Source organism: Indicator indicator, chromosome 7 (genome assembly GCF_027791375.1).
Source record: "Indicator indicator isolate 239-I01 chromosome 7, UM_Iind_1.1, whole genome shotgun sequence".
Lineage (NCBI taxonomy): Eukaryota > Metazoa > Chordata > Aves > Piciformes > Indicatoridae > Indicator > Indicator indicator.
Genome location: NC_072016.1, coordinates 7,759,348 through 7,785,368, shown reverse-complemented (window position 1 = coordinate 7,785,368; position 26,021 = coordinate 7,759,348). Strand labels below are relative to the sequence as shown.

General features: G+C 37.7%; 1 protein-coding gene across 2 annotated transcripts in view; it reads left to right on the top strand.

Annotated features, from left to right (window-relative positions):
* The window catches only part of SHOC2 (SHOC2 leucine rich repeat scaffold protein), a 36,205-nt gene extending 15,383 nt beyond the window's left edge, over positions 1-20,822 (top strand). For both annotated transcript variants that reach the window (XM_054382400.1, XM_054382399.1), the window contains 6 exons: positions 9,792-9,922; positions 13,522-13,710; positions 15,200-15,322; positions 17,520-17,657; positions 18,138-18,255; positions 20,614-20,822. In XM_054382400.1, the coding sequence (XP_054238375.1) occupies positions 9,792-9,922; positions 13,522-13,710; positions 15,200-15,322; positions 17,520-17,657; positions 18,138-18,255; positions 20,614-20,822 (908 nt within the window). The remainder of the gene's footprint in view (positions 1-9,791; positions 9,923-13,521; positions 13,711-15,199; positions 15,323-17,519; positions 17,658-18,137; positions 18,256-20,613) is intronic.
* The last annotated feature ends 5,199 nt before the right edge of the window (positions 20,823-26,021 follow it).

The window sequence follows — 26,021 nt, the reverse complement described above, 5'->3', positions numbered from 1 at the left end:
TATGACTGGCTTTCCTTGCAACTTCTCCATGCTGCTAGGTTTCACTACACTCAGTGTGAAAGTGCTCTTAAACGTTTCCCTGTTCAGCCAAACTGGTGGGGGTCACAGACCTGGTACAAAAAAGGCCAAGCACATTTGTTCACTGTAAATATTTAATGTACTGGGAGCCTCCTGTTATGGAACAGACTTTCCATTCAGAGAATCTATAAAAGCTTCATCTGAATTTAAAAAAACAACTCCTCCCCCATCAACACCATTTTGATGGAGGCCTGTTATTTTGCTTGAAAGGGATATTTTTGTCAAGCTGAGTTGAAAACCAACAGCCCCCTTCCATTTCTGTTTCTCCCTCCCCTCAAAAGGACCCCTTCCCTCTGCCCCTCTCCTACCTACTCCCCACAGTACAGCAACAAAACAAACCTAAGGCAAAACAAAACAAGCCACCTTGCCCCCACAAACAAACAAAACCATAAAAAAGGCAACAAAAAGCCCTCCACCCCAAACCAAGCAACCAAAATAAAACAACCCCAGCCAACCAAGCAGTGCAAAATGCTTCTTAAATTCACTGCTGGACTATCTAGCCAAGTTTTAGCTTTACCACAGAAAGACTTCCAAGTCTGCTAATTTAAAAATAAAAAGGAAAAACAATATAAAAAGAAAGGGAAAAAAAGCAAAGCAAAGCTTATTTTCCAAATAGCTGGATCTTGCTGAAATGGGACAGAACTGTGAGGGGAGAAGGGATGTTGGAGGGTGACATGCAGGGGAATGAGAAGGAAGGGATTATGCATCAGCAATGATTACCAAGGTAGCAGAGCCAATATACCCACTCTGTAAAAATACCAAGTTCTTATTTCAACCAGCACTTTATAAGCACACTTTCATGCAGTAACAAATGTCGATTCTAGATATTGGTTGTCAGGAAGTGACCTAATGTCTTGCTTTATAGATATTGGCTTAATGCATTCATATCTGTATTTCTGTTGATTGAAAATTGTAAAGTACTTTGTATATTAGATCACTTCCTGTAAGAAAAATGAGCTTTGTAGAATAGCTTAGCACATTCCAGCAGTCTTGAGTCTAGAATCAAAATTGTAGTGAGGTCTTAGTTGCTTACTGTTTTAATTGCAGGGTTTTCCCCCCCCACCTTCATATTTATTTATTTTTAAATTATTATCTACATTTATTTGCATGATGTCTTATCTCTGTATACTTAGCTGGCACACTAATATATTTAAAAGATGTATAAAATGGTGAAGAACGTACTGTTTATATTGAAATTAATAATTGGGCTTTTGAGATGGGAAGAAAGCAAATTTAGGGTGGAGTAAAGTGTTTCTTTTGGATTTCAAGACAGTTTAGAAAATGTTGTTCTGCAAATACCACATTGTGGTATTTGAACTTTTAATTTTAGCATTCTATACAAACGTGTTCACAATTTATTATTTAAAAGCACAGAAACACTTATTTGAGAAAGAAATTCAACAGAAACAGAATTGTAGCCTTGTTAAAAAAAAAAATCAAATTCTTCATCTGTTTTGCAATTGTCTGCTTTTGGATGTTTACGTGTGCAGTTTGGTTATAGTCAAATGTGCCATATTCATGGACATTTAAGGCAACAGACATTTTAATAAGAAAAAGAATAGTCAGTTGTAAATGTTCCAAAATGATGCTTTAAAAGCACAAAAAATTCTGTCACTGGACACACTTTCCAGGGTCTGACACAGCACTGTTCATAAGAGATAATTAGGAAGATGAGAGGCATATTCAAAGCCCCATGCTACACTCCTGCCCTTCTCTGTGACAGATTAGCTTGGAAGCTGACATCACAGCTCTCAGGATAGCAAATATTTTGTGGAGTAGCTTTGCTATTTTTGCTGGTTGAAATTGTGCTACAAACTAGGCTGCTAACCTGTTTAGATCCAGTGTTACCTCTGAGAGCACTGTTGTGCTTTTAAAACATACAGTTGATAAAACGCGAAGCATCTTGGCCAGACCTCACCATATGTGATTGGTACAGCCCAGGCTATGCAAATTGTGGTTGAGAGCTTTTAGTCCCTAGAAGTCCCAGTAAAGATGTTTCTATAGAATGGTTTAGCAGGATTAGTAAAAGCAGAAGTCCTATTCTGAGCCATCTGATACATGTGCTGGTCCTGAAGAGACCCAGCAGAGTGCTCGCAGCTCCCTCAGTGCTCAGGGGTGATGTTCGTATGTGACTGATGGCTTTGATGTTGCCAATTACTCCCCATTCTAATGGAGCAAAGTGCACAGGCTCCAGCTTTGATGGCAATATTTATGTTCTTAAAATGTAAGCATGTGACCTGGTGCTTTTGCCTGTGAGCATTTAGTACTTTGCAGGATCAAGCCTGTTTCAATAGGCTGACTTTGGGAGATCTGATCAGCGTCGAATGCTTTGTCTAAGATTTTGTTCACTGAATGTACAGTTAATGAAACATTTTTAATTAGCTTCTGCTAGCATCAGGCGATTGTAATAAGCTCAGCCTTGTCTTTATCTGGTAGAAAGCAGTAGCTCCCACTCTTTTGTTCTCATGCCTTTGTTGGTTTTCCTGGTGTTCTCATAAAAGGGAATGAAGCTTCTGTTTCTTTTTGGCTTTAATTCTAGTCTTAGTAAATATCAAGCAGTGAAATTGGCTAGAAAATAGTGAGTGGCAGGAGAGGGTAAGTGGGAAGTGACTGCTCACTGCCTCCTCCAACAGCAGAAGGGGAGGGATGAGGTAAAACCGAGGTGTCAACCTCCCAGCAGTAAAAAGCAGACTGTACTGCTTGCAATGGGTGGAGAGCACTTGGGTGTCAGTGTTCGCACAGGTTGCTGTAGATGCTAAAAGCTCACAGGGCAATGTGACAATTATGCAGAAGAAAAATGTATCAGATGCTTCTAAATTTGGGAAGTGGCTGAACCACACGGTGTTGAATTTTCCCTTGGCTCTTGGGGAAGTTTCAGAATGTGCTTACATGTTTCCTTAGGTTCTTCTCCTAGTGTCTGCTTTTGGGCATTTTTTTTTTCTAGAGAGAAGCTACTAGGTGGATCTCTTTTCAGCATACAGTAATTCTCACATTCCTTAATTAACTAAAATTATAAATGTATTTCATATTATCGTAGGACAGACTTAAAAAATTAAACACGTTTATCACTTAGGAAAGATTAATGTTTCTTCTGTGTTGCCAGTTAGGTATAAAGTGTTTTTGTAATGTGATTTACATTTCTGTGAAATTACAGATTGTATAAATGTCTTAAGTACTCACTTGAAAGGGAAAATAAGACTACCAATGAAAATAATAAATGAAATAATTTTTAGTTGCTTTGTGTTACTGTATGAAATATGATTTTAGTAAAATGCAATGCTTGCATTGATAGCCTTAAGTAAGTCCCAGGTGTTACCTTTGACTCTGAAGTGGAATTGGTTTTTGTATTTTTTGTACCATTTTCATCTAATTATAATTCCCCCTTTTTTTTAGTTTTGTTTTAATAAATCTCAAATACAAGCTCAATAAAGTTAAATACATGAGTACTGTTTTTTCTTTAAAGGTTAGGCTAGCTTCTCTTGGTTTATTATTTCTGAGTCAATTGATTTGATGTGTATTTACAAAATCTTTTTTTTTTAATCGTATATTTTGGTTGGATATTCTTCCTGGTAAGACTAGGATGGGGACAGTTTTATCATAGTGAATGTACATAGCATCACAGAGTAATTAGATTCAGAGACCTGTATGTATAGATATAACTGCAGCTCAGCATTTTCCCAGATGATTTGTATATTGCAGAAAGAAGGAGCCAATAATCTTATTTTCCTTATGTAAGAAGCAGGCACAATGGCAGAATGATTCCAGGGAACACATCAGAGTCGAGACAAGCAGGTCTATTAGTTACATGCATTTTTCTGAATGCAGGTTAAATGAAGTTGAGTTTTCATAGCTTATACAGTTTTAGAAACATGTCACTAAGAGTTTGTGCTCTCTAGCCTTATGCAGGTATTGTGTGTGGTGCATGTCAGATACTTGATTCTCCATCACTCAGGTTTTGCCAGCATCTTGCATGCTTCTTTCACACACGTGCAGTTGAAAAATAACTACTGGCATGGTCACACTTTGGCCTTAATCTTGAAATAACGAGGGAAAGCATGTTTTCAGTTGGTACTGTTAGACTGAAAATAGATTTCTCTTTATCTTCAAATGGCATTTAAACTAGTAAGAGTGGTAGAGATTAATTTGAAATTAACGTTAAATAGCGTTCTAATAGACAACCTTTTTATGAGCATTCCTGGACTTTGTGTAAGGAGTATAATGCACTTCGGTTTGAGCAAGACAAAAAATGATGAACCCTGCTGACCCTTGTAATTTGTCAGTCTGAGTCTGCCTCCTACACTGGCCTTGGTATATCAGGAGGCATTGGTGACAGAAAACAAAAATTAAAATACTCTTAAAAATATCTTAATTGTTAAACCATTACAATGCAAAGTTTGTCTGTAAAGTTTTGCATTGTGTTCAACTCTACCTTCGTATTTGGAAGAGTATAATTACATTTCATGCTTTGGCTTTGGTAGTTGGTTGCAATGATCAGGAAAGATTCTGTTTTCTCCTCTTCTACAGCTTTCCTGAGTGGTTGCCCTCCCACTGCCATCACCTTTCTGTCCTCATTCCAGATTTTCTTAAAACATCAGCCTTTAGTCAGAGCACATAAAACATTAGGGATGTTCCAGCTCTGCAGGTTATGGAAAGGACTTGACCTTCCTTGGGTGATTGATGATGTGAGTTTGTGTCCATACAAATCCATAGGCTTTGGTGGGAAGCAGTTGCCCCCAGACTGGATGAGTGTATTGTTCTACTTTCCTCTGCCACATGCTTGCTGATCTCACCTTCATGGTGAAGGACCAGTAGTTACGTGCTGTCATGGTGTGCTGGGTGTTGGCAGACATCATCTTTGCTAGTGGAGCACAACAACTGAAGGTTAAAAAGGTTTATCTAAAGCCTTTCATTTTAATCTACAACTATCATGGGAAATGGTTTGCTTTCTGGTAAGAGATTAGATTAAACACGTCAACCGCTTCTTCCCCCTAAAAATCTCTTGCAACTCGTCAGCAGTTGTTAGGGCGTGTGGCAAACATCTGGGAAAAATATAATGTGGTGAATACAAAATTGATACAGGCATCTTCTGATTTAAAGCTGTGTTAGACTAGGAGCAGTGTTGGCACACATCACCACAGTGTTTAATCTCTATCCGTAGCTGACCGTCTCTAGCTTGTCTAGTCTCCCCTATATAGTTTTCAACTCCATTAAGGCCCTGAGTTCCCACCTGCCTTGTAAGATGCTCATTGAACCTCATCTAGAGTGCCTGTTCATGCCAAAAGTTGAACTAAAACAATTTTTCAGTGACTTTCTTAGGCTGGCCGTGTGTTTAGGGCTTCTTCAGGCTTTAGTATCATATTTTCAGCAATACCAATGGATAGGGCAGTTGAGTTTACAAGGCGTTTTGTAATGGACTCCCAGAGAAAACAAGTTGGAAGGGGTTTTGCATGTTTTTTCCTGGTAGTAAGCTGCTTTTCAGTTGTGGTTATCAAACAGTCATGCTTATGAATGTCTAGTGTTGCATTTTGTGAGAGGGGCTGTTTTAGAGGATCCACTGAGGTATGTTTTCAGTGACAAAAGTACTACCACAAATGATTCTGAGGACTGTGTGACTGAGTTGATCATGATCAATTGTTTTTTACCATGCCTGATTTCTTAGACCTAACCCGACAGCACTCAGCTGAGTCCCTAATACTGTGCCATCTCAGAAACCAGTAGCTGAACTGAAGAAGATGGAGATGAATTCAGGCGCTGTAAAGCAGCTCTCAATATGAGTATCAGCTAGGTAAAGGTAATCCTGAGCTCAGGAAGTTGTAAATGGAATTAATTTTGCTTGTGTAACGTGCAAGGTGTGCTATATAGCAACTTGTAACAGTTTCTGTTACAAACCTAAGGTTGTCACTTGGTGGTCAGAGAGTTGGTAAAGAGTTCTGAGCCTGTTAGCCAACTGTCCATTGGACCATGGAGGGAAATATTATCATTGTACTGAGTGTTCCTTACAATACAAAAAGAACCAATCAAACAACAAAAAAAGCTATGTTTTAACACACTGAGCAGGGGAAGCACTCTAGGGATTATCCTTTTTTGTGAAGAGACAAAGCTCTGGCTTGTCCAACCTGTGAAGATAAAAGCTGATAAGTGTTTCTCACTGTGATGTATGAGCTCTGATGAGGGTGAAAACATATCTGAGTCTTGTTGTCAGAAGAATAAATGGCAATAAATGGTCTGTAAATAAATTGTCTTGAAGTGAGAAGCTGGCTCATGCTGCCTACATCAGCTGGGTGCAGGACAGCTCTTCCAGGAGCAGTGGGAAAGGTGAAACTGATAAAGCTGTAACTGAAATATTGCTGGGTTTGTTCTCAGGACTAGCTGTATTTAGTGCTGTGGTGTAACACTCATAGGGAATGTGGTACATGCAGGCTGTGCCTTCTGCCTTTGTGTGCCTTTCCCATGGAGATACCTGGTAAAGAAACAGTGATAAAGCACTAATGAGAAATGCTACTTATGATAAGAAGAAAGTCTCTGTGGGTTACAAAATCTGTACCTTTTTACAACTCCTGCAGGTGAGTGCTGTCAAGAGAACAACAGTGAGAAATCTGGAGGTTTAGAGGGGGGGTGTAAGATTTTTTTTTTTTTTGTGCCTGAAAAGTTTGCATTTTTTAAAATATCCATTGCCTTTGAAATGGAGATAAAATCTTCTGAAGAGTGACTGAAGGAGATGGGGATGGTTAGTTTGGAAAAGAGGAGGCTGAGAGGAGACCTCATTGATCTCTACAGTTACCTGAAAGGATGTTATGGAGAGGTTGGTGCTGGTCTCTTCTCATAGGTAATTAGTGATAGAACAAGAGGGAATGGCCTCAAGCTGCTACTGGGTAGGGTTAGACTGGACATTAGGAGACATTTTTTCATGGCAAGAGTGGTCAGGCATTGGAATATGCTGCCCAGGGAGGTGCTTGGGTCACCAACCCTGGATATGTTTAAAGGTAGTTGGGATGTGGTGCGTGGGAAATATGGTTTAGGGGTGAACCTTGTAGTGTAGGGTTCTGAGTTGGACTTGGTGATCCTGAGGGTCTTTTCCAACCTCAATGTTTCTGTGATTCTGTGAAATTCCTGGGACCTGCTATTTATGCCTCCTTTCTGATAATGCTGTGAAGATAGCCAACTTGTGTCATTTTGTCTTGGAAAATCATGGTACAGTTTGACTCTCTCTGATGGCTGCCTTGTTTCATTTTTCTGAAATGCCACATTGCTAGTAGGAAGAGAGCCATATACATACAACCTGTGCTCACAATCTGGGAACTGGCATAAAGACATATTGCTAAGCAACAGTTGGCATCATACTGTCTGCTTGAGCTGTTCCCCATTCCTTCTCTTTGCCTGAGAAATCCAGATTAGCATCTAACTCAAGATTTAAGTACTAAAAACCAAGAGTAGATTGATACTTTATTTTGTGTAAAGTTTGTAATTTCTTTTGTTAGTAAAGCATTGAATAACTGTTCAGAGAAATGCAGTCAGGCTATGCTTTGTTCAACCCTGGAGCAGCAGATCTTAACTGATTGATCTTGGTGCTTTGCAATAGAATTGTTGTGTGAAGTGAGGTCAATTTCCTATACAGCCAGCACCAAATACACCATGAAATAGCTATCTTGCATACAAAGCTACATCTTTTATATCAGTGGATTTTAGACTCAAAATAGATCTCAGTTATTCTCTTAATAATTCTATATATTGTTCTCATAAGCTCTTACAGTGTATATTCACTGTAGGATTATTCATTGTAGGTGAAGATTTGTGCACTGGAGATGAATGTTGATAGCCCTGGATTTTAAATGACTTTTGTTGTTGATGTTAAGGACTTTTCTTTGCTGCTTCTGCAAAAGCTAATTGTGTATTTACTTGGAAAGGAAGCAAGCAAGCAAGCACTTAAAAAGTATAAAGAAAAATCTCAATGGCAGATATTATGAGTTAAGCAACTCTGAGTGGTTACCTGTTGTTCCAAATTTTTTTAATTGTTGACAATGATGAGTGAAAGTTGTTGCTATGCTTGTCAGCTAAATGTCAGATATGTGCTGAAAATTCATTGCCGTTTCTTTCTTGATCTCCTAAGACCTGGTTAATTTTTGTTCTCATATCACTTTTGGTGGGTTTTTTTTGTGGTGTTACTTTATGGTGTGAGGTTTGGGTGTTTTGGTTTTGTTGTGTGTGGTTTTTTTTTTCCTCCTGTTTGTTTTCTGGGTTGGGTTTTTTTTTCCCTTTGGGGTTTTTGTAGGGTGGGGGGAATGTGTGTTTAACTTCCACTTCTTTGTAAATCTCCATTTTAGTAGCCACAGCACATCATACAGCATTCACAATTGCCAGTTTTCATTAGCTCTGTTCCCAGCTATTCAATGATGCAGGGTCACTCTTACAGTGTATTTTGACCAAGTTCAGGAAAAAGGTATTTTGCCACTTCCTTTGTTGAGACCCTGTTAGTGTTTGTATTAATTTTCATTCTCCGTTTCTTTTTGTTTCATCCTTTGCTTCCAACTGTATTTTATACACTACCTTTGCTTTGCTTTTTCCTTCACTGTGTTTCAATAACCTTTGCATAAGGATGTAAAGGATGTATGCACAGACCTTAATACAGCCTTCATTTAATGAGTAGTTAGACTGTACATATTAAGCTCCCTTCATATTTTTAAATGCTTTCTGGTTGTTCCTGCTACCATTTGTTAAATCTTATGTTTCTTTTCTAATGCATCTTTGTGGTACTTCAGTTTGCAGAACAAATGTGTTGTGCCATGAGTGATTCTGAAGATGCATGTAAAACAGCAAATGTTTGACAAGGAACTGATTAGATTGTGTGAATCTGTTCACAAGCTCTGCTGGTGCGATGTACACGTGTGCACAGACATGTTCTGATTGTAGGGATGAGCCAGAAGACTAAGCAGTGTTCATCATACTTCACTTTCAGTGATGCTCAGGGTCTTGCTATACTTGCCCCAGCACCCTGTAGATTGAAGACATCATTCAGCAGTTGATTTTGGTCTTGAGTGCTTGTTAGATGGTAAAGGTCGGAGCTAAAGGGAGCTTCAGATGGAAAATTTTCACATTGCAATTTACCAACTGGGCCTGATGGCCTGGTAGTAGTCAGAAATACTTTTACATGTACTATTATCCAGATTTTTCTGGACTTTCTCCAACCTTTTCCTTCAGTATCATTCAGAAATCTTGAAAGTTTTTGTTTGATTGTTTTTCCCTATCACTTTTTAAAGACTTTGTTGCTTTTGGAGTATGGTAAAGGTAAACTTCTGCTGGGACCTGAGAGCTGTGTGGTGTACACCCCAGTTCTGGGAATACGAGTCATTGCATCGAAGGATGCTATCTGTACTTTTTTTAAAAGTCATTTTGGCTGCATCTTCATGAAAAATTGTTGAGGTTTTACGTTGGTAGAAAGATGAGGATAGAAAGACTTCTATAATAGAACACAAGCCTGCTTGCTTACTGTGTCATGGAGAATTTAAAAAGAATACTTAGTAGGCACAATCTACTTCTGTATGGTTAACTTAAGTGTTGGAAAACACTGCAATTTGTGCCTCTCCTGTTTTGGGATGATAGATCCGTTTCACCATATGAAAAACTGGAAGTAAGACAACAAAAAACAGTAGTCAGACCTTGTTCTTGTGCCTTTATGTTAATCTAGTGATATATTAATACTTGTTTCCAACCTGTAGGAAATCTGTCCAGTCTAAGTCGTCTTGGCCTGAGGTACAACAGGTTATCAGCAATTCCGAAGTCTTTAGCAAAATGCAGTGAACTTGATGAACTGAACCTGGAGAACAACAACATTTCTACTTTACCAGAGGTGAGAATAAGAGGGAGTGGACTGGGATGGGAATGTTGTTGTAAGACTGAGACTGTTTAGTCTCGAGAAGAGTGAGAGGGGATCTCATTCATATGTATAAATACCTGAGGGGTGGGTGTCAAGTGGAGGGGGCCAGGCTCTTTTTGGTGGTGTGCAGTAATAAGACAAGGAACAATGGATACAAACATGAACATAGAAGGTTTCACCTCAACATGGGGAGAAACTTCTTTACAGTGAGGGTGATAGAGCGCTGGAACAGGCTGCCCAGAGACGTTGTGGAGTCTCCTCCTCTGGAGACTTTTAAAAACCTGCCTGGATGCATTCCTGTGCAGAGTGCCCTGGGTGATCCTGCTGTGGCAGGGGCGTTGGACCTGATGATCTCTGGAGGCCCCTTCCAACCTCTAACATTCTGTGATTCTGTGACTTTGGTGTTTTGTAGAGGGATTGGACCATGTAAAATTATTTTGTCTTGCATAACTCTGGGGAATACCCTTTGTTTTAATCTGCATGTGTGTAATGTGAAATACTGTAATTTTGTACATACTGGGTGTATCTAACTGGTATAGAGGAATTAACGTCATACAACTTCAGTCAAAAGTGGGAGCAATACATCTAACTGTTTGCTCTCCTGACTCTTTAGAAAACATTAAATAAGGACCTCAGGTTCCCACCATTCAAGCTAGAAAAGTGTTTCTAAGTGTTTCAGTTTCATGGAAGTGAGGCAGATGTAGAAAACCAAAAAATGGGATATCTTTCCCCATCTAATTGAGGCAAGAATGACTCTCAAGAGAGTTGGTGAACCTCATAAACCTTGTCACAACTACATTGTAATGTGAAAAACTCTGCTGTTGGTACCAATGTGATATAATGTGGCAGTTCATTGACACACTTTCCATCAGTTATGTAAAATAATAATTTTCATAATTTTCCAGTTTCTGGTGACTCTGTGAGGATCATGGAGAAAAAGGGGAAGAGGAATCTGTTTTCTTGCCTTTCATAGCTGCTGCACTTGATTCTCATCTTGGTCACTCTTGTTCCAAGCTTTGTGTGGGCCCAAGGAAAATGTCCGTAGTTAGAAGTTCTGGAGCCACCTTGTCAGTCTCTTCAAGTAGCACATTCCCTGAACGGTGTGTTTTGCTAGTCTGGGGTGAAGAGGCAGAAGGTCCTAGTGCCCAGTACATCTGTATATTTTTCTGTACTCCTTCTTTAGAGTTGTCTGAAACATACCCCTGTAGATTCCAGTTTTACAGTCCTGACAGCTGGATCTGGTTGCAGACCAGTTTTTAAATACAGCTGTTTAAACTGCTGGGTTATACTTTCAGTTTTCTTAATTTCTTGAGACTCTTAGGGCAGCATAGTGTAAGAGGCTGAGCTGCATGCTGTATACTTTTGATGCTAGTAAACATTTAGAGAAAAGTACTTGATTTGAAGCATTAGTGCACAGGAAGAATTGCTCTGGTGACAGAGAAAAATCTGATGTGATTGATTGTTATTTTGGATATTTCTTCCATTGCTTTAGAGCCTTCTGAGATGAAGGCTTCAGGACCCAATATTCTGTCTATTGATATTATTGTACTGATATTATTGGTATTGTTATATTCTGGTTTAGTGGTGGTTCAAACTGCTTTTCTAAGCTGTGATTTCCAGCTACCAACACCCCCCCACCCCTAATTATATTATAAAATGTGTTAAAATGTTATCTAAATAATTACATAGGAAACGATACATATAAGAAAGAAAGAAAAAAAAACAACCCAAAACCACAACAACAACAACAGCAAGAATTTGGTGATGGCCATGGCAGTGTTAGTTTGATGATTGAACTCAATCTTAGAAATAATTCTGTGATTCTACTTAGGTAAAGTACTCATAGGAACAGAGTGCAGGAAGTAACTATTTCCCTTCAAATGAATTTCTGAACTCAGCAATGATAGACTGAAAACAGTGAAAATGCTGTTGACTGAAAGGTACTGGTCTGATTTTAAGATGAGAGCTAAGACAACCAACCCCACCCAGATATATTTTAATAGCAAAAAGCTTATGTGAGGGGTGATTGCTTGCTTTAAAAGATATTCAGTCATTATACAGAACTCTTTGTGACTGTGCTGATTTCTTGATGTATATTTGGCAACAATATGTTAACACTTAAGCCACTGCCTTGCAGAAGTACATAGTTTATACTGTAGTCTGCTCAAAGTAAAGTGATTCTGTGCTACAGTACAAAGAGCTGTATTTGTTGAAGAAACTTCTGAATTTCAAAACATAGCTGAAGCTGCTGACTCAGTGCCTGATAAATATTTTATCTTAAAAGGATGGGCTGGGAGAAGACAGCACTGCCACAACTCTCACAGATAGAAGAGAATTGTTTTCTTTTAATGCCAAAGCTATTTTGCTTCCCTTCAAATGAGTTTAATTACTTTAGGCTATTAGAGTGTATTAGCTAACTTTTTTTTTTTTTTAAATAAGAAAGCAGACTACAAAAATGGCATTTTGGAATGCCAAGACCCATTTGAAGCAATAAAGTATGTTTGTAACAGACCTCAGGGACTGCCTAACCCTAGGACAAAGAATATCTGTTAATTAATGTATAGCTAGAAGCAGTATTTCCTAATCGAAGATTATACTAGTTAATGATTAGGTTAGATGAATACTGATTTGGAGATGCATTACTTTATCTTCAGGGGAAATATTGCTTCACTGATATCTGACAAGATGCCCCCAGAACTGTATTTCAGTGCTTAAAGTTTTAGCTGTGACTCGTAGACAAGTCTCTACTTAATCCCAGTTTATTTACAATGATGTTAATAAACTGCGTAGAAAAGTAGCCAAAGGAAACACCAGCAGAGAAACAGCAAAGCCACGTCTTTAAAACTTTTACAGTGAATATAGCACTGAAATTGCAATGCAGAAATACTGACGTGAAGAATATGGTTGGCATCATTATCTTGTTAGTGCTTGTTCCTGATTACAGATGTTGCATTATTTATAGCGTGTAATGCCATGCATAAATCTCCAATTTCTGTAATACTTAAGAAAATAGGGCTGAGTGCAAGTTGGCATAATAATAAGCAAAGGTGATACTTCAGCAGTTATTTAGATCTCATTATTCATCCCCACAGTTCCAGCAATGTGCTTGGCACAACAATTAACAGATAAACTCTGAGATCCATACTGCTGAAAGTTTTAGAATCTAATTAGATAGTGAAGTGAAACAAGACTGGATTCAAGGGGAAGACATCATGATCCAGTTTAACTCCAGGCTTCTTGCTTTTCATTTCTTAGGGGGAGAAGGGGAAAAAATGATGGAGTAATAACTGTTTAGGAATATTTTTGAAATTTGGAATCTCCAAATGCTTCCCTTGGATTTTTCTTTTTGTATGGAAGGAGGAAGGGGGAAAAATAAGGTAAAGGCTGATGACTGTGAAGAGAGATTGTTGCTGAGGGAAGTTTTATCAAATTTAACACTGCTTTGTGTGTTGCAACTCTAACTCAGAGGATGGACTTGAGGGAGGAAAACGGTTTCAATTACACCCATGAGGGAAAAGACATGTATTCATAAATCTGTCCTAAGTTCCTGGGTGGTTTTCTTCTCTCTACAGGGTCTTTTATCCAGCCTTGTCAAACTGACTAGTTTAACACTGGCCAGGAACTGCTTCCAGTCCTATCCTGTGGGTGGCCCGTCCCAGTTCTCCACAATCTACTCTCTCAATATGGAGCACAACCGCATCAATAAAATCCCCTTCGGAATTTTCTCTAGAGCTAAAGTATTAAGCAAGCTGAACATGAAGGTGAGGCACAGAAACATGCTAGTGTGTGTAAAATCAATGAGGAGCACTGTTGGCTGCTCCACGAATTCTGGCAAATTTAATGATACTAGGAATGAATTTATCATGCTGAAGTGGACCCTCCTGCTGTCACATACAGAAACGCTTCTGTATTGCTTTAAAAATGTACTCTCAAGATGCTATTGATTTGTTTTCATTTTTGTTAGTTAAGCTTTTGTCACATGTCCTTGAGTTTGAACACTGAAAATAAGAAGTTGGTTACAGAGCTCTTGAATATACACACAAGATAGGAACAGGTACAGTTGCTTATCTTTCCCCCTCCCTTGTACTGTTACAGTTTAGATTATAAACAAAACTATATAGATACATATATATGTCTATATAGATAGATATGGATATATTTTAATATACTCTTTCAACACCTAAGTTTTGAGACTTTCTTCAGTAGTTGTAGAGCACAGAAAAAGAACCTTGACATGTGTGCTACTTCCACTGTATAAAGAGAACTAGGGAAAAGAGCTGATGTTGTTCTTATCAGTGTATTTGTTTTAGGTTCCTAAACTATTTAAAAAAGAAAATGTTTGAGCAGTAGCTAAGTTCTGGAATATCTTAGAATGTCTTTTAGCACCAATAGATTTTCAATTTGTGTTGAGGCTGTTTTTATCACATTTGTAGCTTTGATTGTTTGCCAGGACTTTCTATGACGTGGGTTTTTTTGTTTGGTGGTTTTTTTTTGGGTTTTTTTTTTTTTTTTTTGGTTTGGTTTGGTGGTTTTTTTAGATTTAATGGTGTCTGGTCTAGATCAAATTTTGTATCAACATTTTCAGCAGTTAAGATTTTCAGATTAATTTCAGATTATATTATATATATAATATATTAAGATATATTTATTAAGATACATTTACTTTCCTTGCGTATTTGGTTTTTTGTGGTTTTTTTTTGGTGGGGTTTTTTGTTTTTTTTTTTTAGCTTGTTCTTTTTATGTAGGGGGAGAGGTTTGTTTTTGTTTGTTTTTTTTTTGTGGGTTTTTTGTTTTGCTTTGTTTTTGTTGGTTTTATTGTTATTTTTGTTTTTAAACAAACCATATATTTTTAGGATTCCATCATTGCTGGTACCACCTTTTGTAAGTTATCATGAGTTTTGTGTTCTCTTTTTTCCCCTCCTACCCTCTACTGTATTCAGCCAAGAAAGAACACACAAACACACACACACACAAAGATACCAGGACGTGTAAAATCTTGAGAATTACGTGCTTTTAATTTTTCCACTTCAGTTCATATGAGTAATGCAAAATCAGTTCTGCAACTCTGGGTTAGGATTCTTTATTTGGAGGAATTAAAAAAACATTTGGCTAATTATCAAAGTTTTATTCTGATGTAATTATAGGCTATTTTGTTACAGAGTATTTTGTAAGCACTTTGCCTAATCTCTCAGATGCCATGCCAGCTTCTTGCAAGCACAGACCCTAAATGTTTGATATGTTAAATCACAGGACAATCAGCTGACCTCTCTCCCCTTGGACTTCGGGACTTGGACTAGTATGGTAGAACTGAACTTAGCGACTAATCAGCTCACGAAAATCCCAGAGGATGTATCTGGCCTTGTTTCTCTTGAGGTGAGAAGGGTATAAGCAAACAGCCAAGTGAATCTCTACAAATTAGGTGCTCTCTGCTTCACTTCTAACTCACATTACTTTGGGGTCAAATAAAGCCACATAAATATATGCACATATGCTTTTTAATCAGATGGTTGTTGTCAGCAGCTTTTTGAATGTTGTTCTTCTTGAGGCTCTAGCTGAGTGGCTGCTCACAAAGGGCTAAGTACACATGTATTTGTAAATATTTAGCAAATGTTTTTCTCAACAGAAAGTTAGTGGTGTGACTCAGTTCGATTCATGGAGAGACCAGCATGGAAACAGCAGGCATCAGAAAAATGTAATTTTTCTGGGAAGCTTGATCTAGTTGAGGATGCCCCTGCTTACTGCAGAGGGGGTTGGACTAGATGATCTTAGGAGGTCCCTTACAACCCAGACCATTCTGTGATTCTGTGAATTACAGCCAGAGCTGACTTGAAGTCAGAGTACTGTGAACCTTTTAGGCAGCCGGATGGGAATTCTTTGAGGGCCTAGGATTCATAAGTTGAAGCAAGGAACTAAATCTGTTGTGTCCCCTAGGCCTGTTTCCAGAGGTACAATTAGCAGAGACAGACTTAATCATGTTGAAGGAACATAAAGGTAGATGTTCTTGTTCAGGCAGTTGAGGGGACTTCATAACCCCTGTGAGTTGGTGAGAAAAACCTGAAGTACAATGGCAAGTGGCAAACTGCAGATTTTTCAGTGTGACTGCTGCTCTGAATAATTAGTGATTCCTGTGGTTTAGGGTAAAGGTGATATGGCAGAATAAGAGTTGTTTAGTGCCCCAGTTCCCTTTAAGTGTAAGGCTGTGATTGATGGGATTGGGAAGTTACTAACTCGTAACTGGATTTGCTGGTGGTCTGCTGGCTGAGAGCTGCATGGTCGGTGGACTCCTGAGCATTATTTTTCTCTGTAATTAAAAAATCAAATACAGAGAACTGTTTGGGCAGTGTTTACACAAAAGTGAAGTTTCCCACAGCAGCACTAACTCAAGTGTGTTGCATATAGGTAATATTTTCTGTTCCTGCCTTTGTTTCTTGATATGTGATTAAAACATTACTATTCTTATTCTGTGTATATTGTCGTGTATAAAGGAAGGCCACCAAAATACTGCTTGTGCTAATGCTTAAACTTTGGCTTTTACTCATTTTGCTTTCCACTTTGATTTTAGCCTTGTTTTCTATTCTGTTCCTGCCTTTGGTGTTTCCATGCTATGTGAAGCTAGCAGGAGTTGGGATTGGTAGAAGTTGGCTGGCTCAGCTGGGAGTTGTCTGGCTAGGGTGAGGGTCCACACTGGGTGCTCTTGTATATACTGATGTTAGATAGTACATGCTACAATCCTAGATAATAGCATTATTTGATCAGTAATTAATTACATTATGACTTGCTGTGCTGTTACCAGGCTGGGTTACTTAGGACTGCAAGAATTCTCTGGAGGAAAAGTGGTATAATAGTGTAACCCCCTGTTAAGTTGCTTGTGGTATAATGAATAACTCTGTTAATTGACATTGCAAATAAGGATACATTTTTTTGAACCTAGTATTTATAATTCAACTGAGAAAGGAGAAGAAAAACAAATGGATAATGCTGTGGTAGAGGGAGGTGTGTGATAGGAGACCATTTTGGAAAGCCAGTGGATGCCTAAGCAGTGTTCTGCTTGGGTGCACTAATCCGTGTGTTTACTTGATGTCTTCCTAAGCAAAGGGACATAGGGAGAAGAGGAAGTACTAAAGTTTTTAAGAAGGACTTGGCAAGCACAGCAAATAATATAAAACTTGATTATGAAGGAGCTATAAGGAAGCATAATAAAATGATAGGGAAGTCCAGGATGGGATTGCTTTTTTTTGTTCACTTTAAGAAATAAGGTGTTCTTTGGTTTTGTTCTGCATTTATTATGATATAAAATATTAAAAGGAATTCTATTGCACATCTATGTATGTGTATCATTAAAGACTTTTTCTTAAGTTAATAAGGGATTTTTTTTTAATTTTAAAATATTGTTAAACCGTAAAAAAATCTTTAAAAATTTCTTTCCATTTTGCTTCCCTCATTTAAAGTGTAGGCTACTCTTGGGTTTCATTACTTGAAAATATAAAAAGATCCTGTCTTAATTTGTTCTTTACCTATTGTGTTGCTGAAATTCTGTGTGTTCTGTTGTCTTGGGATTTTTTTTTTAAAGGTTCTTATCTTGTCAAACAATCTACTAAAGAAACTTCCGCATGGAATTGGAAATCTACGGAAACTCCGAGAGTTAGATCTAGAGGAAAACAAACTGGAATCCTTGCCAAATGAAATAGCTTACCTCAAGGATCTGCAGGTGAAACAATAACTGGCCAAGATAAAGATCTGATCTCCTTTATTTACACCATATTTATTTAATTACAGCTGGTTTGTTGGAAGAAAACTATTTGGGACGGGACATAAAACCAAAAGTTAATAATTTTGTATAATTTCATCTGTAATCTGTCCCTACTAATTCTTGCCCTGATTTATCAGTTAATATTGAACAAACAAATTTTGGAGAGCTTAGCTGTTATACTATTCAGTACAGAAATAGCTTCTGATTTCAGTCATGTTCATGATATCTTTCATTTTTAGGTATGTGTTTTTCTATGCACGATTTTATTCTTATATTTAGTGATGTTTAAGAGATGCCTGAAATGTTGTTGCAGGATAGAGAATTTTTTGTTCAAATGTTGGAGAGTAGAACCCATCGATTTATCAGTTATATATCTTGTTGTTTGTTGTCATTTAAAGCAGAGGTCATTAAGGTTTTTTTTAATATGTTTTCCCTTAGAAATTGGTTCTCACTAATAATCAGTTGACCACACTTCCCAGAGGTATTGGTCACCTTACCAATCTGACGCACCTTGGGCTTGGAGAGAATCTTCTTACACACCTCCCTGAGGAAATTGGTAAGATCATTTTTTCTGGTTTTATGCCATGTGCCTGAGCCAAAGCAGTTACTGACACATAAGATAGGTATCTACCCTGCTCATAAGCTGAGGCTGCAAAATTCATTTGAAACTTCTAGATGTACATGGCCTGATGTGAATATGCGGCACAGGAACAGCGCTGTAGTATATGATCCTTATCTTGCTGAGCTGTAGTGAAACAAATGGCCTAGCTATTTTCAGTTCTTCTGAAAGGGCAGAAAAGGGCAATGAAGCTGGTGAGGGGCCTGGAACACAAGCCCTCTGAGGAGAGGCTGAGGGAGCTGGGGGTGTTTAGCCTGGAGAAGAGGAGGCTCAGGGGAGACCTCATTGCTGTCTACAACTACCTGAGGGGAGGTTGTAGCCAGGTGGGGATTGTCCCCTTTTCCCAGGCAACCAGCAGCAGAACGAGGGGACACAGTCTGAGGTTGTGCTAGGGAAGGTATAGGTTAGCTATTAGGAGGAAGTTCTTCACAGAGAGAGTGATTTGCCATTGGAGTGGGCTGCTCAGGGAGGTGGTGGAGTCACCATCACTGGAGACGTTCAAGAGAAGCCTGGATGAGACACTTAGTGCCATGGTCTAGTTGATTGGTTAGGGCTGGGTGTTAGGTTGGACTGGATGATCTTGGAGGTCTCTTCCAACCTGGTTGATTCTATGATTCTGCAGAAAGGTACTGAACACACATTAACTTGGAATGGTGAGATTCCTTTTCTTTCCAAATGATCTCACACTTTGCGTAGTATCAATAAACCTCTTTTTGGAAGGGGAAAGGAAACACACTGCTACTACTCTAAATCCATGGTGCAGAGGCAAACCTTGCATAAGGGGTAGACAGCTGAAGCAAAAGTTTCTCCCAATAGTCCTCAACGTTCACTTCTGTTTGTAGACCATCACATTGTTTTCGCTTTGATGAGCTAAGAAAAGGTACTGGAGAGGAGGAAATCTACAGAAAGAAAGGGAGGAGTAGGATTCTTTTGTCTACTGGAGACATCCAGAGTAAGTGAGATTCAGAGCATCTGGAACTGAGAGCCTACATTTCTTTCATAGTTGGTCACAAGCATATAGATCTAAAGCATGATTTTGAGCTCTGAAGTTAAAATTTTAAAAGTTGGAGCTTATTAAGGAGATAAAGAAATTGTGACAAGCTACACAAAAGAAATTTTGGTCAGAAACAGTGACGTACAGATGGAGAAGACATGGTCTGCCTCTCCTAGCATCTTTAGTGAAGAGACATTACAGCTTTTGCTCATCTACTGTGTGCCTCCATGTGAGGACAGCCTAAAACTGCCTAAATCTGGAGCTTTGTAATTTAGTTTTATAGGTTAGTGGAGAGCGTTTGGCTGCTGTGGAAATGAGCTGTGTAATTAAAATCAGTAAGGATACTTAAAACACTGTTGTGGGAGTACAATTTGATTATTAAAGCTGGTTGTCTTAACAGATTAGAGAATAGCTAACTATTTTCACATGTGACTGATTGATCTATCATGCTGTCAGCTATTTCTCATTATTTCTTGTACAGACTTTTCTTTTTGTTGGTCTTCTGTGCCCTGAGCCCTGGCTACTGCATTCTCTTGTGAAAGATTAAATAGTCTTTTAGATTATAGGAAATGTTTATGGGATATGAGATTGGAAAATAGGGGATATTTTGAGGAGGACTTGTAAGTTTGGACTGTTATACAAAGAGATGTTATAATTTTGACTGCTGCAGAAGAATGGAAGTCTTAAAAAAGAAGAAATTACTCTGTTAGCCAGCTTCTGATTAATCTGTATTGCTGCAGCTTTAGTAGAGGCAAGTTGTAAAATGTGAATTCTGGAAAAAATTTTGACAAAGGTTTGTTCCATTTAATAAATTTGCTGCTGTGCAGAGATGCCTTCTTCTTTCTTCCTGTGGCACATTACAGTTAAAGCTTCAGGTCTTTAATGTATGAGTTCTAACTACATAAAAGGTATGGCATAGATATTTTTAAAGAGATAGTAGATGCTGTATGGCACAAATATTTTCTAGACCACTCTCATTAGTTAAGTGTTCAGTTGCTTGCAAAATTGTAAAGCACTTGGCAGAACAGTTAGTGAAGTCTCTCTCAGTTCTCTTGGTCTGTGTATTTGCAGTTCAGTTGTTATTTAAAGGATTTATAGTAACGGATATTTTTACAGGGAAGCTAAAGCAAGTCAGGTTTTGCTTTAGGCACCAGTGAACAGAAAACTTGTTGTGCCTGAAAATAGGAATTTAGATGAGTCACTGGCTCAAGGTTCTATATAGTAAAGAAACTTCAAGTGGACTTTGAGTTTATGAACTGCATGAATCAAAAAACACTACTCTATTATTTTCTTTTTACCAGGTACACTGGAGAATCTGGAAGAACTGTATTTGAATGACAACCCCAATCTGCACAGCCTTCCCTTTGAGCTGGCTCTTTGCAGCAAACTGTCAATAATGAGTATTGAGAACTGCCCACTCAGCCACCTTCCACCTCAGATTGTTGCAGGAGGACCCTCCTTCATCATCCAGTTCCTAAAAATGCAGGGACCATATCGTGCCATGGTCTGATGCTAATCGGATTGTCCAATACACTGTACAAAACACAAACTGCATTAATGTTGTAATTGTCTGTATATGTATATATAATATAATATATGTGGTTTATATTATATTATATATATATATATAAAAAAAAATATATAAATAATATAAAAAGGCAAATTTAAGACTGCATTATGTGTTTCTGCTAATAGAGGAATCATAGCCATTTAGATTTTTTTTGGTTTTGTTTTTATTCTGTAAAAATGCTTGTTTAAGTTTTCTTTGCTGAATTTGATGGAAGTTGTCTGAATAATCTGGAGATGCCAGTTCATTTAAAGCAATTGCCAATGAACTCAAAGTTTAAATTTAAGGGACAAAAATAGTTCTGTTTAGATTTACTTTCAGTTAAGAGAAACGTATAACCTTTATATAATGAACTTTTCTGTTTTCCTCCCTCTTTTTTTTTTTTTTTGGTCAAAACCTGAAGGGGTCCTGTGTCCTGAGGTTGGGATTTTCTTTTAACTTATTTTGAGATTTGAAACAAATGGTGTTTTTATATTGTTTACAGTCAGAGTAAATCACTGGATTTTGTTTTATTCTGATTTGCTCTGTTTTAATCAATCATATCTAGAATTTATATGCCTCTGCTGATGACTTTTTATCAACCGGTTTGTATACTAAAAACATCTACTCATCAGAACAACAGGCAGGTGAAAAGGATGCAGTCAAAAGAAAATGAAAGAAAAACAAACAAACAAACAAAAAAAGCTTGAATTCCTTTAAGTCTTGCTTCCCTGAGTTATCGGTTGCAGGCATAACATATCTGAACTGAGCCTTTTGAGGTTGGTCTTTTCTAGCACAAGTAAACCTTTTCCAATTGGTAAAACCATTGAGAATACTCAGTGAAGAGCGGTTTTCATTTCGTGAAGTGACAAGCCTGTGAGGTCTAACAGTACAGTTAAGTGGCAAGGAAATAATATATATGTACATTTTTATTACAATCTTGAGTCATAAACTACAACAGGCAATTTTAAGGATTGCTTATAGTCCTTGTACAATAAATGAATGTGTCTTACTTTTAAACACTGCAATATATGTAAGTTTTAAGGTTGGTTAACAATGTACTATGGTTTTATATCTTGACTTGCCTTGTACCTCCTTCCATTACGGAACTTCTGTGTCCAAGCACAATATCTTCACACTGTGCTGTTTTGCTGCTGAACTAAATGCACTTTTCCCCACAGCTGGGGCACTTGCTTCAAAATATTCAGTTCAGTATCTTGGTTATTCTTTCTTAACTTCATCCTATCTGTTTCAGTATTAAACCGATCTGTTAAAAAAGAGGCACCTTTTTCATTTGTGCTTAGATGTTGGTAGCTCAAGAGAAATACTGTAAGTAGTGGACATTCAGTTTTATCACGACTTCCTTGGTTGTTTAAAAGGCAGAAGATGCTTCAGGGAGATTTACACTGTTACTGCACTTGCAGGGCCAAGTCGTCCTTTTTCAGGAGAGTAGAAACTCAAGGTGGTTGCATTCCATAGTTACTCAAGAACTGTCCAGTTTATACTAATTGGAATTGCTGCTGGAGTAGTATGACTTAGAGGACTGTACCTTCTGAACAAAATCAAATCAACTGATGCCATGGAGAATCTGTATCTTGTGCAGAAGTTTGGGCAATATTATTTCTGGCTTTCAAGCATGCTTAGACATCCTGCTTTGATCTATTTCCATTCTGTTTCGTTGTATGTCTTTTCATTAACAAGGAGTAAGTTTAAATGGAAGGCAGGTGGAGATATAAAACCTTAGAGGGCTTAAACATGCTGTAAAACTATTGTAGATGTCACTGGATTTTACTAAGTAATGTTCTGTTCTTTCTCACACATTCTGTCTGTCTCCCCCCATTTTTTGTTTCTTTTTTTTTTTTACATCTTCTGTAGCTTTTCAGTTTAGACTTCAGTTTATGAAAGGCTAGTTCCTTCCAGTTCTGCCTGAAGTTGTTCTTTCTCAGCATTAAGATATTAAAATATCAAGATGCTGAAGTGCTTGGTATTGAGACTGTAATCTGACTTCTGATCATACTGCTAAATCTGTATTTGTGCCCTCAGGTCACTACAGGAAACTGGTTTAAATTAATATGGTTTCTTAAAACAAAAGTGGCGACCCCCTTGTGTTTTCAAGCATCTTGGTCTCATTCCCTGTCTGCTCCTCAATCCCATTTTTTATAAGAGTTGATGGGATTGAATTTGTTTAGTTTGTAAATATGTTGATTATTCACCTTGTTAAGGTACATGGTTAATGACTGTATGATGGGAGCTGACCCTCTGTCACATAAATTCTTGTGAAGAAGATAGCTACCAAAATAGTGCTCGTTACTCTCGCTTAAACCCCAACTATTCTTTTCATTACACTTATAGGAATAAATAAAGCTATGTTTTAATTCATGACTATATTAAAAACAGGATATTTTTTCAAACTCTCTTTGTGCTAGTATGGCTGTTGCAATGCCAGATAATCCTGAGCCCTGTTGCAGGAGTTTTAATTTTATGCATTCTGAGGGGAATGCTAATTTTTTTCAATTGTCTTAGGAAAGATTTGAATAAAAGCAGTGTGAGAGAAGTTCTGGTACAGGAGAATTCAAATCAGAAGAATTTGAAAAGTTCTTCAAAACGATCCCAAAGTATTAAATATGTGGCATGGATTTGGAATAGATGCATATATACATGGATTTATATCTAAATCTCCACACAGATCCATATCATTCCAGCTGTCTTGATCATTCAAAAGAATTTTACATTCTGATATAACAGACTCTTGTGTTTCCCAGGATGCTGGATTGTTAACTGGTGCACTTTCTAAATTGCATTTAACGGCTGGTAACATTCAGATTGACATGTGCTGGTTTCTTTTTATTAAAGTATGAAGGGAAAGGACTTTGTCCTGACAAGTGTCTATATGCATCCATATATGTATATGTGTATCTATGTATGTAAGAAAGTGTAGACAAGGTGGAGAAATTAGCCCATCACAGCATCTTTGAAAACCAGATGGAGAAACAGGTGATTCCCAGATACTTTCATTAAGTATTTATCCCCCTTGGCACATAAATAAGTGGGGAAAATAATTTACAAGGAAATTGGAAAATGTGACAATCTTTACTTTGGGTGAAAATCATGACCTTGATTGCTTGCCCAGAGACAAAATATCCATTTTGTATGTGTTTGTTCCTATGTACATATTTTTATGTGCATATACACATGCCCCATTGAAGACACTCTCCTGAATCAAGCTAAACTACTATATGCTAGACTATATGGTATTATGTAGCATTGTGGAAATCTGGCAAGGTGGGAAGCAGAGCAGAAATCTGTTAAATAATGACAAGAAGGAATAACTCCTGTTGTGACCTTCAAGCTGGTCATCTATTGCATTTAAAGTCACTAAGTTGATTGGTAATTCTCTGCACAAAATGTTTTTAGTGTAAACCCATTAAACTTCTGTCTCTGGCTGTCCCATATTTAAATTCACCACCAGAGCTGTGTAGTATTAATGCAGTGGTTGTAAAGTTGGATGATACAGTCATGTAATTTCCTTTTTGCCAGATGCTATAGGAAACTTTGAAATCCATATACAATCTTTGGAAAGAGATTTGGGTTGTGGAGTATTTGCTTCAGTGCCTCTCTTGGATTTAGGTTTTCTCTGCAGTTTTGTCCATCTTATGCTAACGTTGTGTGAGAAAGTGCATGTTCAGACTTCTTGAAGGTCATGTTTGCTCATGTACATAATTTAGTAAATTAGTAACTCAAGCTGTCTAGCTGGTTAGCACTTAAACCCATTGTGTCACCTGGAATTCAAGTATCATCTTTAATCCTGGGAGTATGGAAAATACCTTTTATTTAAGAATTAGAAAACTTCCAAGAGGTTATTCCCCCCTCCTCCCCTTTTGTTAAAAAATATTTTTTATTTTATTTTTTTCTTTAAACGCCCCCAAATAAATTAATTTTTTTGAATCAGTACAAACCCATATCAGGGGAGTCTTCATATCTGTATGCAACTAAGAATTTTCATCTATCAGTATCACACCTCGGTTGTATCAAATCAGCAATGCTGGAATAGCTTCTAATTAGAAATTAAATTAGAAATGTGCAGTTGGCAGTAATTTGCACAACACAATCTTCGAGGCACAGTAAGGACAATTACAAAAAAAATGATAGTATCTGCAAATGGGTTTTGTTTTTACATTAGCAAAGATCAGAAAATGATGTTTATTATTCTGATGTTTAGGTCTTAACCAGGACTGCACAGGACTTTTGCTGTGGAAAAATACCAGACCACGCTAATTTTGTGGTTAAAAGCTAAACAAGAGTGTAAACGGTCTACAGAAATGTACTTTTAATCTGAATTATTGTAATGTTGATTGTTATGTCTATATAAAAGATTGCCTTGCCTTTTTTATAAGAGTCACTCTGTATCAATGCATTCATTATAAATAGTATATTTGTAAATAAGCTGCCCCCGAGTCTTTTGAGAGTTTTCTAGTATTTCTAACATGCATGTAACTTGTCCTTCTGCAGTGCCCCAAATTATCAAGAACTGTTTTCTCATTATAGACTCCTCACTCTTCAAAAGGCCTCAATTAAAATATAAATTTTCATGTAGAACAATTGCAGGAAACTTCCGAAGTTGCACGATAGTAACTGCTTTACTCAGTCGTGTAGGTTGGACACCCTTTATAAAGCAAATGCTGGTAAAATCTGCTGTTATGGTACAGTAGGACATATAGTAAAAAACAAAAAAAAAAATCCTCTTTGAAAGGAGGTTAGTGCAAAATGCACTACAACAACAACAGAACTTGAAGCAGGTATAGAATTCTGGTGCCTAAAAGACCAGAATTTAAACTTCTTATTTAATGAAAGACAGTATATTGCCACAGCTCTAAACTGATGTCTTTTAACTCTGTAAAGTTCATTACAGCAGACACTCTTTCAGGAAGGTCATGCTTACATCATGTCCTACAAGCAAAAACCCCAAAACTAGTGTCCTTTGAAGGCAGAATAGGAAGGCCTCTGTGGTTTGGATATGGTGGTGATGAGGAAGGCACCAGGGTAATTGCTATAGCTGGTTGCTTAAAAACACTATGCTGGGTTTTCATAGTGTGCAGCAGTCACTTGTGTGATTATCTGAGTCCCTCTGCCCTTACACCAGAAGTCTGCTGATTAAAATCTGTA